We start from the raw sequence: 13,329 nt of genomic DNA on the forward strand, positions 1-13,329 counted from the left end.
AATGCATTTCTGCGACTTTCTAACGGGCTTTGGTTTTACGGCGTTCACTGTGCAGCCAAAATGACATGTCCCCTGTATTCTGTGTTTCGGTACGGTTCCAGGGATACCAAATTTATATGGTTTTATTTACATTTTGACCCCTAAAAAAAATTCCAAAACGGTGTTAAATTTTTTTTTCTAAAAGTCGCCATATTCCGACGGCCGTAACTTTTTTATACATAGGTGTACGGGGATGCATAGGGCGTCTTTTTTTGCAGGGCCGGGTGTACTTTTTAGTTCTACCATTTTCGGGAAATGTTATTGCTTTGATCACTTTTTATTCAAATTTTTATCAGAATTAAAACAGTGAAAAAACGGCGGTTTGGCACTTTTGACTATTTTTCCCGCTACGGCGTTTACCGAACAGGAAAAATATTTTTATAGATTTGTAGAGTGGGCGATTTCGGACGCGGGGATACCTAACATGTATATGTTTCACAGTTTTTAACTACTTTTATATTTGTTCTAGGGAAAGGGGGGTGATTTGAACTTTTAATACTTTTTATATTCTTTTATATTTTTTTTTTACTTTTTTTTTTATTTTTTTTTTGCATTTATTAGACCCCCTAGGGGTGTTGAACCCCAGGGGGTCTGATCACTAATGCAATGCATTACAATGCTAATGCATTGCAATGCATTACAAAAAAGCATCATCTCTTTTGCAGGCTGTATACACCAGCCTGCAAAAGAGTGAATTTGCAGACCGGCTGGGAGCCTTTAACAAGGCTCCCGGCTGTCACTGCAACATGACGTCGGCCCTGGAGCATGCTCCAGGAGCCGGCGATCCTTGCCAAAATGGCGGCGCCCATGCTGTCAAAGGCGCCGGAGGGGTTAATGCCTCCGATCGGTCCGGGGACCGATCGGAGGCATTAGAGCCGGTTGTCTACTGCTTAAAGCAGTAGACACCCGGCGGCTATGACGGCCGCCCGGCTCCTGGGCGGTCGCCATAGTTACAGACCCGACACGCGCCGTACTATTACGGCGCATGTTGGGAAGGGGTTAATATAATGCCAGTGATCACTGAAGTGTATGCCAGCTACAAGGTAGTCTAGATCTCGGCACAGATGCTTGTCCCCATGGAGAAACTGTCTCTTTTATAAAGAGGTGTCCTCTGATGGCGCAGGGCATATATCCCTGTTATTTCTTCACCATTTGCTGGTTACTTTAGTAGAGGTGTCCCTTTACTAGTAGTAATTTACATTTACTGTACAATGCACTTTCTCTGTGACACATACAGTTTACCACTATGCCTTAGTTCTGATGTCTATGGCCTACTGAGCCATAAAAAGTCACCTATAGGTTTCTGTAGGTCCCTACTGTACCTCCCGTATGCCTTTTTTTTCATCCAGAGACAAATGAAGGTATGTATTCCTAGTGTTGTGTTCATGATGACTTCAACAAAAAAGTTGTCATGGCGTGTTCCACAGGATGCCTTTGCTCCGAGGAGAGAATATCTACAGCATATGGCAGTTTACAGAGTCCCTGTGGCTGGAGGTGCCACCATACAGCGTCTAGAAACACTATGCCATGTGTATGAGCTCTAATAATATACCTTTCATACATAATTCTATTTCTTGTCTTTTTTTATTATATTTTTTTTTAGCAATATGAATACGTAAAATTGTAGATGGTGGAGTCCTCTCCATGGTACTACTTCCAGTATTATAACCTGGAGGCTCAAATTTTCAAGTTGTGTAATATAAATCTAATGTTATAAGGTGCTAGTAAGGAAAACAGTCAAGGTTGTTTATAAGGAATAACACTGCCCATTTTAATCTACAAAAAAAAGTTCCAGTATTAAAAATCTGTGTTGAACGTTCTGTAATGATGATTCCCGGTATAAGTCCGGGTGACAAACATTTGTCACACTGTGCCTAGTAATGACTGTGCAATGGTTAGTAGCACTTGCTAGGACTACATCAGGATTTTTCCCAATTTGTGGGTTCTATATGATTAACTTGGTAATGTTTCCATTAGTGCTTTAAGTGTATGCACTAACATAAATGGCTGTATAGGAAAAAACGGACACCATGGTGTGTCAGCTGACTATTTTGGAGGCATGAGTATGTTCACAAAGCAATTACTTCATTTTGACCTCAAGTTTTTCTCTTTGCTTATATTGAAATGTTTGCCCGATCTTTCAGTTTTTTTTGTTTTCTTGTGTACTTAATAGAAGAAGACTTATCAATGCATCAAATGCCAGATGACCTTTGAGAATGAAAGAGAAATCCAGATTCACGTTGCCAACCACATGATAGGTAAGGATTTTTTTCTCTGCCATTTGCAAATATCCCCCTGGTTAATACATTTCAGTTTTTCTTCCCAGCAGTGCTATATCACACAGTCCATTGCCATGCTGAAAATGGTACATAGTGAGAAATGGACTTTTTTAGCAAATGCACATCTATTTAGCCACGCAAAAAGCACCTGTCGCTTTTCAACAGTTTACAAGCAATTATACTTCAATTTTTTGTGTCATGACATTTGAGTGGATGTAACTGCCTGCACTTTTCTGGCAAATTCTTCAAACAGATTTGTCATTTTTTTGCTTGAGTGTATAGACGTGCGTGTGCGTGTGTATTTGAGCACATATATATTAATATACATATAAGCATATATATGTGTGTGTGTGTGTGTGTTTCCACATTTGCACGTTTTGTCATTGGTGCTGTTTTTGGTTAGAAAAAAAATAAAAAGCTACATAAAAACCTGAAGTTAAACCCAGTGAATGACAAACTATTGAATATGTAGATGCAATGACACCTCTAATGGGGTGCAAGTATATGAGGCAGTAGGTGAACAGGTAGTTTCTTGAATATGATGATTGGGGTGCAAGAAACAAAATGGCCGAATCTAAGGATAGAAATGACTTTATCAAGGGCAAAGAGCGTCAGCTGTGATGGTTGGTTATGACTTGGTTATGAAGTCTCCTAAACAGCAGATGTGGAGTGTTGCCGATATGCAGTAGTTAGGACCTGGCAAAGGACCTCCAAAAGAAACTACAATGGGTAGGTAACCATCAGTACTAGACCATGGAATAGTGGAAGAAGGTGGCCTGTTGGATATATCACATTTTCTCTTTACATCATGTGAGAGCTGGTTGTGTTACCTGCCTGGGGAAGCGATGTTGCCTGGACGTATACGCAACAGGGATGACTTCACTTGGCTGTAAGGGCACCTTCCTCAGGGCTCGGTCATGTCACAATTCAGTTAGTCAATGACACAATTTTGCTTCTAGGAATGAGTTATATAATCTAGTAGATTGCTGGGAGTGCCTACAAATGTGACTTTCTTACACGTCCAACGATGTGTGTCGTGAGATGACCAGCTTTGCAAAACATGATTTTGTGAAACATCTGTATTATATATGTCTGTGTGGCCATAGAGGTTGTGCATTTTTCATATCACTTAGGGTGTTGCAGTTTGTATTGAATTATTTAATGAGAAATTGGAGTCCTTATCAAAACGAACGCTAACGTAAAGATGAATATTTCTATATTCCGATTTTCCTTTCAACCAGTTTTAATAAAGAAGCATAAAATGCAACAAAATATGGCACTACTAAAATATATAGTATTATATATTTGGGGAAATTGTCACTGAAATAGTTAACAAGTCCTCGACATTTGCCAATCTAAATTCCACGTATTGAGTAGAAGTTGAATTTGCTGTCACTTCTCCGTCTACTATCTAGTAAAAGATATTTGTAATGATTCTGTGGCAGCACAGGGGTCTCTCATCTCGGTGCCTGTTTAAGTGGTGATATCAAGTCTCTTCCAACGCCAAGCTGGCAGCGCCCAGGGTTTGTTCCCCTGCAGAACGTGGCAAAGCAATTCTGCAATTGCTCTTCTTGTAGCAGCCGGCAGATAGCAACAAGGGCTTTGGGGACCTTAAAAAAGGGAAGCCAAATTATATTGATAATAAAGTTGAGACCATTTGTGAAAAGGGCTGCCACCTCAAGGGTCTTTGCAGGAGAAGAAAACACTGCATTTGCATTTTCCATTTCCATATATTGACTGCAAAAAAAATGGCCTTTACTCAATTAAGACTTACAGCGTTTGGGAGGCATATAACAATTTTATAAAATATTTACAAGGCCATTTGCATTCCTCATGTAAAACGTATTTATTAGCTTGGTTATTGGTGAAGACCTTTGTTAGAAGACGTGACAAAAATACATTAAAATGACTTTCTACTACTTGTAACTTTGTGCCAACACTGAGCTTGCTATAAGGCAGACCTAAGATAGGAGCAAGGTCTTTGTTTTATGGCCATATATCTTTTGCTACCGGTTTTTGACCTACACTGTGCTGACAAGGGCCGTCCGTCTAAGAATAGACATATAGAGCACAATATGTTGCCCAATGTGGCATGATATGTTTGTGGAGCTGACAATCCTTCTGATGATGGAAATTTCCTAAATTTGGAGGTGATAGTGCATTTATGTGATTCTATCCTTTAAGAGAATGGATCTCTGAGCACATTAGGGCAGATTTATTAAAACTGTCTAAAAGCAATCATTTGCTATGAGAAACTAAGACATAATAAATCTGCCCTAGTATGGCATCTTACTGTAGTAGTGTAATAAGTTATCAGTCATGGCTAGCTTAGCAAGAAAACCTGTCAGAGTTTTTTTTCACATTCTCTCCCCCATTAGACTGAATGGAGACAATACATTGAAGAAGCCTGATCAATAGTGACTAATGCAAATGAACAGTCAGAAGCTGACTTTGTGGTTACATTCCAGAACATTAAGATAAATTATCATAATACAATAAAAAATATTCTAGAAAAAAAGTCTTCAGTTTTTTCTGCCGTTTTTGGGGGCATTTTTGCCATCCTGTAAGATTTTGTTCAGGAATGGGGGAAACAGTGATGCTAAAGGACGGTAATGGCATAGTATGAAGAAGGAACCATTACTCACCCGATTGAGCCCCTACCGGTCTTTTGTTGGTTCTTCTGCAGCAGTGATCTGCTATACTACCACGTGACGGCAAATCTCCATCTAGCCATACGTGTCATCATCTGCTGGGGATGTATCAAATAATAGGTCGATTCTTTTGAAGTAATTTTATGGCCTATCCAGTCTTTACTGTATTCTTCTTAATTCCCAGAAAACCCACATAAGCCTCTGCTATTATTACTGTATTATCTTCTGCTGAGGTCTTTATTTCCAACAATAGCCCCCTTACCTGTGTCATGGTCAGTATTGTGGTTGTATGGAAGACCTGTGTAAATATCAGCACATCTGAGCAATGTAATTGTAGTTCCTGAGTTAATTTTTAGTTGTATATTTTATGTTAATTTCAGCCAGATTATTGCCCCCCTACCAGGTTTACTAGAGACTCACTGCGATATGAATAATTTTTGTCAATCCCCCCCCATCGTTCTTATTTAGAAGATTTGGCACCTTTCTTTTTTAAGATTTCTGTGGTAGCCGTGTTCTGGAATCTTGAGAACAAATGAAACCTTACAGCCAAAGTAACTCACGGTGCGAATTAATGTAAAATAGCAAGAATAATTACAAGGAAAGCGTCCCTCACAGATGTTGTTCTCCCATCTAATGTAATAACTGTTTACAAAACTGTTTATTTTCTGCTGTTGATTAGGAATGAAATATTGCCGCTCGCTTCCATGCAGAATTTCCCATATTTCCTCCTGCTAATCTGCCTTATATCCTTTCTTTTTAGGGTATAAATTCCGCTCAGCATTGCTTTTGCCACATATGCTAGGTTTGCTTGAGATTCACCCTTTATATGGTTATGGGGTTACACTCATACACCTGTACTCAAGTATATACAACCGATTGCTATATTTCATGAACATCATTCTTTTAGATATAAACAAAATCATAAGATCCTCATGTGTATATATGACAATTACTACGTTTATTGAACACCATTTTTTGCATACATGTCACATTTATATATGTTGTGTCTATGAAACTACCCATAAGTATGATGGATTCTGGACTGTAACCAGTTATTATTTCATGTCAAAAAGTAAAATATAATGTTTAAGTTTTTGCTGTCTTATCATCGTATGCGGTATTCATTGCTCTCATTGTATATTACAATATTGTCCGCAGCCTTTCTAGAGCGATCCCATGAAATAACAACTCTTTAAGAGCTATATACAGTGCTGTCCCCTTGTTATTGGTTCCAAAAATTGTATTTCTACATACTTAGGAGGAATAACAGAGAAATATTGGGATCATTAAAAATGTCAGTTCTTTGCTTACATAATAGTTGAAGAGCCTAAAAGGGTATGCCAGTACATTTATATTGATGTCCTTAGCTGATTCTTAGTGATGTGACATATCCATGAATCACATCATTCTTCTACAGCTATGTCCCATTTAAGTGAATGGGACTAAGTAGCCATACCAAGCACAGCTGCTATGCTAATATACAGTACTGTGTCTGGTATACAGTAGAGTCAGTGGATTGTGGGGGATCCTGAGTGTTGGGCCCCTACACCTCTGATATTGATGACTAATTCTAAGAATAGGCCTTCGATATAAAAGTCCCAGACCACACAAAGCAGCCTTTTTGGCCAGTATGGAAATGCAGTGGGAAAAGGCTGTGTTTTAGGCTAAAGTCTCACATAGCGAAATGCGGCAGAACAAACTGCAACGGAAACGCTTCATGTTTTTCCCCGCAGCAATTTTCATTGTGTTTTCGCAGAGTTTTTCTGCAAACATTCTGCCCTTATTAAATGTATACGGAAAAGCCAGCATTTCTGCAGATACAATTGATATGCTGCAATTATTGAAAGCGCAGCTTTTGCGCTGCAGATATTTTTCTGCAATGTGGGGATGACAGTAGCTAGAATCCCACTTTGCAGGTACTGTAAAACACGGCATTTCCTCAACGTGGGGTTTCAGCCTTAGGCTTCTTGCAGACAACCGTGACCGAGATCAGTGTTCTAGCTGACCCATTCTTTTCTACGGGCCCATACACATGGCTGTGAATTACACAATCTTGTGTGCGGACTGACAGGTCCTATTCCTGTCTGGTTTTGCAGACCGTGATTCCAGGGCTCCTATTCATTTAATGAAAGGGGCTGCGAAAACACGACGTTACAAAGGCAGCAGACGGGTGACATTCACATGTTCGCAATGTGCCACCCGAGCCTTTAATTCACACCCAGTTGTTCAGTCATGGTCACCTGCAACCGGCCTTAGGGTTCACACTGGGTTTTTTGGTCAGGATTTTGAGGCCATAACCGCCTCAAAATCCTAACCAAAAAGACGGCTCCCATTGAGCTCATTCTTTCAGGCGGATTCACCTCGCGGCATCCGCCTGAAGACACTCCCTCCCGTCTAGGCCCATTCATTTGGGCGTAATCTGGAGCAGAGTGCGCGACTGGATGCCGGTGCACTGCACCGGCATTCAGTCTCAGCTACCCATATTTTGGACCGGGGTCCAAAAAACCCCATATGAACTTACCCTTACAGTCACACCAACTTATTACATTGAAGAAAAAACACATTGCAATTTTTTAGCTACTTAGATGCATTTCGCTACATTTGTCCTTAGCCTTGAGCAGATATGTCAAGCGAGAGAACATGTCTTTTAAAAGTGGCTTTGCTATTGAGTTTGTGATGTGGCTTTGTTTGTTTATTTAATAGTGTTTAATGTTGTAAAAAGTGTCTCCACTTCTCATGGAGGGGTTCAATCATATCTCATAGAGTAAATGACCTCAAGAAATCCCAATATTATTATCCCTGCAATGTGCTTTGAGGACTCTTATGAGAAAGCATCCCCCCCTTCCATTTCTAATCCTTACAATACACTTTTTTGTGAAGATTTTGGTTCTGCCGCTATTGAATTGGGTTTAAAACATGTTTTGACTGTAAATCCTGCACTTAGTATAATGTGCATGGTGCACTACTGGCACATGTGAATAAGGCCTTAAGCTTGCTTCTTGACTTGCTGCATTTCTAGACACGCACTGATTTTATTCTACTGTCGATTTACTAAATACAGTAGTTGAATGATTTGCATAAGAAGTTTATGGAGAACGAGAGTGAGATGTCTCAGTGTCTCTGCACAGAAGATCTTCATCCTCCACATTTAGCAACCTGCTGACATAGTAAACTGGACTTGTGTTGCTAGGTTTGTGTTTCTGTATTTCCATCCTCCTTCCTTTCTATTCCATTTCCATTTCTTGTCACTGTGTCTGTAATGCCTTTGTCATTATAATATTAACCCATGGTGGTGCAATGAGCTCAACTACATTTGTGAAAATCCAGCAGACAGGAATACAACATGAAAAGCTCAACAACCCTATGGAGGATATTGACTTGGGAAAGCTTGTCATTGGAATCTGCAGCCTGATTACCCATGGTGCACAGAGCAGGTATCGCTCATGCAGAGCGCTGCTACCTGCCCCATGCTGTCTGCCCAACATGCTTCAAAGCCTTTTCCTGAAAGACTGCTCGGAAAGGGGGGTTGGGATGTAGTACTGCTCCCTATGAGCTTTCTTCTAAGACATGCAGTGTGTGAGTAATATATGTTGGTAAATATGCAAGTCAGTCAGTGGGAGCCAGGAGGACGAAGGTTGAGATCCATGTATTATAAATGGCTCCTTTACCATTAGTGGCATCCTTGGAGTGGGCACATTCTGTAAGACTGCAAGCTCTCCGGCACGCTTAATGGCAAGTGGGGATGTGTCATGTTCTTGCGGATGTACCACATTATTCTCATCTTTGTGTCTTAAAGAAAAACAATTTGAGGCATTTCACGCTTCTATAACGCTGAAATGTTGCTAATGATTTCTAATTCCCAGTGCGGATATAAAAAGCCCAATAATAAAGAGCAATTATTCAGATAGTACATTAACTCATTTGGTTGCAGAAAGGCCTGTACTAAATTAGTGACTTTATTGTGACAAATTGCTTGGGCTTCTAAGGTTTTTTTTTTCTCATTCCCACTTTCTGAAAGAAATCCTAAAATCTAGTTTCACACAAAGGATTTTATACTATGTAGTTCTGAAAAGATGAGCAGACTAATGGCCCTGGCATGTGAGCAGGTACGGTGTGTGCGTGTATACACATTAGAAGTTTGCTGCTGGATTTCAGTGTCTATTACAAATACCACAGGTGATAGATGACATGTTGCTATACGTTTTGGACCATTGTGATCAGCTGTATATTGTGGGACGACTATTCAGCACTTGTTCAGTTTTTGTGCGGTGTCAACAAATGGGACCTAACATGTTCCATGTTGTGCACTGAAAACAGGCCATAGTCAACCATTTTTTGATGGAGGTCCCCTCTGTTTGCTCAGATTGCTGTCATAAGGGATTGAAAATTGGTTTTCTAGACCAGAAATTGACTGGATCTACAGTGTTACTGCTGGGAAATGCCACTTTTCGGGTCAGGGTTATATCCATTCTTTCCATTAGAGAAGCTTGGTTAAACTAGCGTTAAGCTGGCCATACACTTTTTAATTTCTGACATTTTGCCCATTGATCTATATCGATACGGCAAACAACCTGTTTGCCAAATGTAGGTCGGCTGTGTTGAAAATTTTTAACCCCACCCCCTTCCTGATTGGGTACTTTATTTGGTCATGGTGGGATTGTTGGTATGAACGATCCCTCCATCTATCAAATGAGCACATCACGACTATTGAAAATCTACCATGTATTGCCAACCTTATAATCATTATATACTTCTGCAGACTGTTATGGAAAAGAATTTTGGTACAGTTGACTAATTCTTTCGGTTTCAGTGCTAGGGCCGTCATCCATCCTCTCGTGGAAAATACATGAGGCTGACACACTGGTGGCACATCAGCATTACTGTGTAGATAAAAGCATGGCATTTTCTGTTTATTAAAGGGAATCTGTCATTTCCTTTCACGCTCTAAACTACCATCCGTACCTTTTATAGCGCCTCTCATATGTTGTCTCACTGTATCTTTATAACACCATTGCAACTGCTACCATCTGCAGAAAAATAACTTTTATTCTGTATTCAGAAGGGATGGAGAGCTAAAATGATGGTGATGTTAGCGGAGCTGACGGATGTCACAGGGCAGGGGCAGGTTGGAACATGTAGACCTTGACTTCTTCCTTTAGCTCTCCACCCCCTTGACTCAAAGGAACTAATTTACATACATTTACATCAATTCTTCTTCTGCATATGGTGGCCGTAGACTGTAATATCACGATACCTGTACACAACACATGGGATGCACTGAGATATGAGATACGGATGGTAGTTCATTGGTGAAAAGGAGCCGATGGGTTCTATTTAAAGTCTTAAATGTTGCAGTTTTATTACATGTATGTATTATGTATTAATTTTCACTTGACCATATTCTATCATATTGGTCTTCTCACCTTTTATAGCACTCCTTTACACACTAGTATCATTTTCTATACACTATGGTAGGGTACACACTACCGTAGGTGTCCGTTTAAAAAAAAACTGACAGCTATCATAACGGACAGTAACTGATGGCTATCAGTTACTGTCCGTTATATGTCCATTGCCCATAGACCTCAATGTTAAAGAAAAAAAAAAAAAACGGACACATACTGTTCATTTTTTTCAAACGGACAGAAAAGTCCTGCATGTAGGATTTTTTTGTCCGTTTGAAAAAACGGACATGGTTGTAAACGGACACTAAAGCACACAATATAAAATCTCATTGAAAAGAATGGAAATTGCAAACAGACCAGCTAGTTTTGTTGCTAAAATCTTGTACGGACACTGGACCTGGACACTGCTGAGCGGACACCCAGTAGTGTGAACGCCCCCTTAGTGACATTGGGTACACCCTGCACTATGTGCACCTCACGTTCACGTGCAACCCATGTCTGTAACTTATAAGGAGACCACACAGACCTCCACAGGATCAGTCACCTCTGGCTGTGGGATCTGTTGCTAGGCAGCTGTCGGAGCTCACGCAGATGCTTTTAAAGACACTTGGGGGCCCGGAGGACTCCCTAATGATAATATCGATGAGATACCAATGTCTTCCTTGCATACCAATAGAAATCAAACTTTTTTTTTTGTCTGATCGGGCAGTGATTTATCTTCTAGTACAAGATATTCACATCTGTGGCAATGACCTGAATGTATCAGACAAGGAATGAAATTGTCGAATGGACAAATATATGTGAATAAGTGGATTGCTCTGCTTATTGGAGGGAAATCTTGGATTCATAGATTCAGTAGGGAGACTTGTTATCCAGCCAGCCATGTTGTTGTCACAATTTTCAGATATAAAGCATTAGATTGCTCAGTGTGACCAGCTGATGGCATGAGATGCCTTACAATACAAATGTATTCTGTGGATCTTGTTTGGAGGTGTCATGTAAAGGCTCCTTTTTGCCTTTTGCCTCACTGGATGAATTACTTTCCCCAATTTAACATTTGTCTTTCCAAGTCTCCAATATGTTCAATATGAACACAACTGTTTTGTTTATGAGGCAGCTGAATAATTGAAGACTGAAAACTGCATGGGCCTTATCTCACTCAGCCTCGACTGGCATGTAGTCTAATACATTACAAGACAACTGAATCGGGTGTCTTTGCTTAGAGGGAATGTGTCGCCAGGTCATGACATACTGTTTAAATCACAAATCAAAAATTTTTTTATGCTAAACTTTTTTTTTTTTTTTAAAGCATTTTTAGTGATGTTGTTTTAATTTTCCAAATTAATATCTATGTTAAAAAATTAAAAAAATCCTAAAAGTCTTGCAATTCCAGCTTTTGGCACTAACCCAAAAACATTCTGTGACTTCCTGTCTCCTATTGAAGGACCATGATCTGCAGATACAGTGGACTGGAGTAGATTCTATTGACTTGTATAGGAGAATTTTCTGGGCATGCTCTGTCATCTAGGCAGAGGTCCTTGCATAATGATGGGACTGAATAAGTTGTGAAATCCTCTATTGTTACTGGTGGATTCTTTGTCTTATCTACATATATATGATAGCTGTGATTCTCAGAGTGCTGGGGCTCCTACAGAATTAGGAAGTCTCCACATATTATGTTGCCTAGTGGACAAAGTCAGAACTGCAGGAGGTTTTCTTTTTTTTTTAATATAGGTAATAACATGGAAAAATTTTAAAAATCGCACCAAAAATTGTCTAAAAATGTGTTTAACATAAATTAGGTCATTTTGTGGTGTCACGTTGCTTTTAAGTGAGTCAAGGGACTGAAAAAGCCCAGCATTTGTCAGTATTTCTCTCACTCTCTCATGGGTGCAATGGCATTTATTTGTATGTATTCTATACAGTGTATATGTGTGTGTGTGTGTGTGTGTGTGTGTATATATATGTGCATATTATAGACAGCATATAGGTGTGTATATGTGTGTGTATATATATATATATATATATATATATATATATATATATATATATATATATATTATAAAATTGGTAATACATTATTTTCTTACAGATCCTAGTGTGTAACTCTAGCTTGGGTATTTGGGCATGCTGTAACTGAAGTGGCATTCAGCGAGTGTTGGCATCCCGTCAGCTTGCCATAGAGGCAGCTGGACTTCATTAAGCGCTGGTGTTAATTACTGGGAGACTGTTTGTTTAGTATGCATGCACAAACACTGGGGGTTACTCACAAAGGGTCACCTTGACACGAAGGACACTTATTTATTTATTTGCTTATGGAATCGCAGCCTGCCACTTTGTATCAACTGCACCTTCTTGATAAGAAAAACTATATGTTTAAACACTCTTCATGTTTTATGACATTTAATTATACATTTTACATACTAAATCCATGACTGTGATTAATCATCTAAACTATTCAATGATGCTGTGGTCGTGGTCATGATGTGATCTTGACAGTTCAAGTGGTCGGAGCAATAGTTACTGTGACTGATGACTATTTGATTGTTTATCATTGGGAGAAATTTTGTCAGTCTAAACATCAATTGAACTTCCTGAATTTTTAAAAATATAATATATATTTTCAAAAAATTTAGCTTATACATATATATATTATACACATTGCTTTGAAATATATTCTTGTAGGGCCACACGGTGGCTCAGTGCAGCCTTGCAGCGCTGGAGTCCTGGTGTTCAAATCCCGCCAAGGGCATAAAACCATCTGCAAGGAGTTTGTATGTTCTCTCTGTGTTTGCATGGATTTCCATCCCATATTCCAAAGACATACTGATAGGGAAAAATGTACATTGTGAGCTCTATGTGGGGCTCACAATCTACAAAAGGAAAAAAAAAAGAAATCTATTCTTGTAGTGTAACAGAATATAATGGCACCTTTAATATCTATCGGTTGAGGGA

General features: G+C 39.4%; 1 protein-coding gene across 2 annotated transcripts in view; it reads left to right on the plus strand.

Annotated features, from left to right (window-relative positions):
• The window catches only part of ZNF423 (zinc finger protein 423), a 197,629-nt gene that overhangs the window by 109,031 nt on the left and 75,269 nt on the right, over positions 1 to 13,329 (plus strand). For both annotated transcript variants that reach the window (XM_075281857.1, XM_075281858.1), the window contains one exon: positions 2,213 to 2,297. In XM_075281857.1, the coding sequence (XP_075137958.1) occupies positions 2,213 to 2,297 (85 nt within the window). The remainder of the gene's footprint in view (positions 1 to 2,212; positions 2,298 to 13,329) is intronic.

The sequence above is a fragment of the Leptodactylus fuscus genome, chromosome 7 (genome assembly GCF_031893055.1).
Source record: "Leptodactylus fuscus isolate aLepFus1 chromosome 7, aLepFus1.hap2, whole genome shotgun sequence".
NCBI lineage: Eukaryota > Metazoa > Chordata > Amphibia > Anura > Leptodactylidae > Leptodactylus > Leptodactylus fuscus.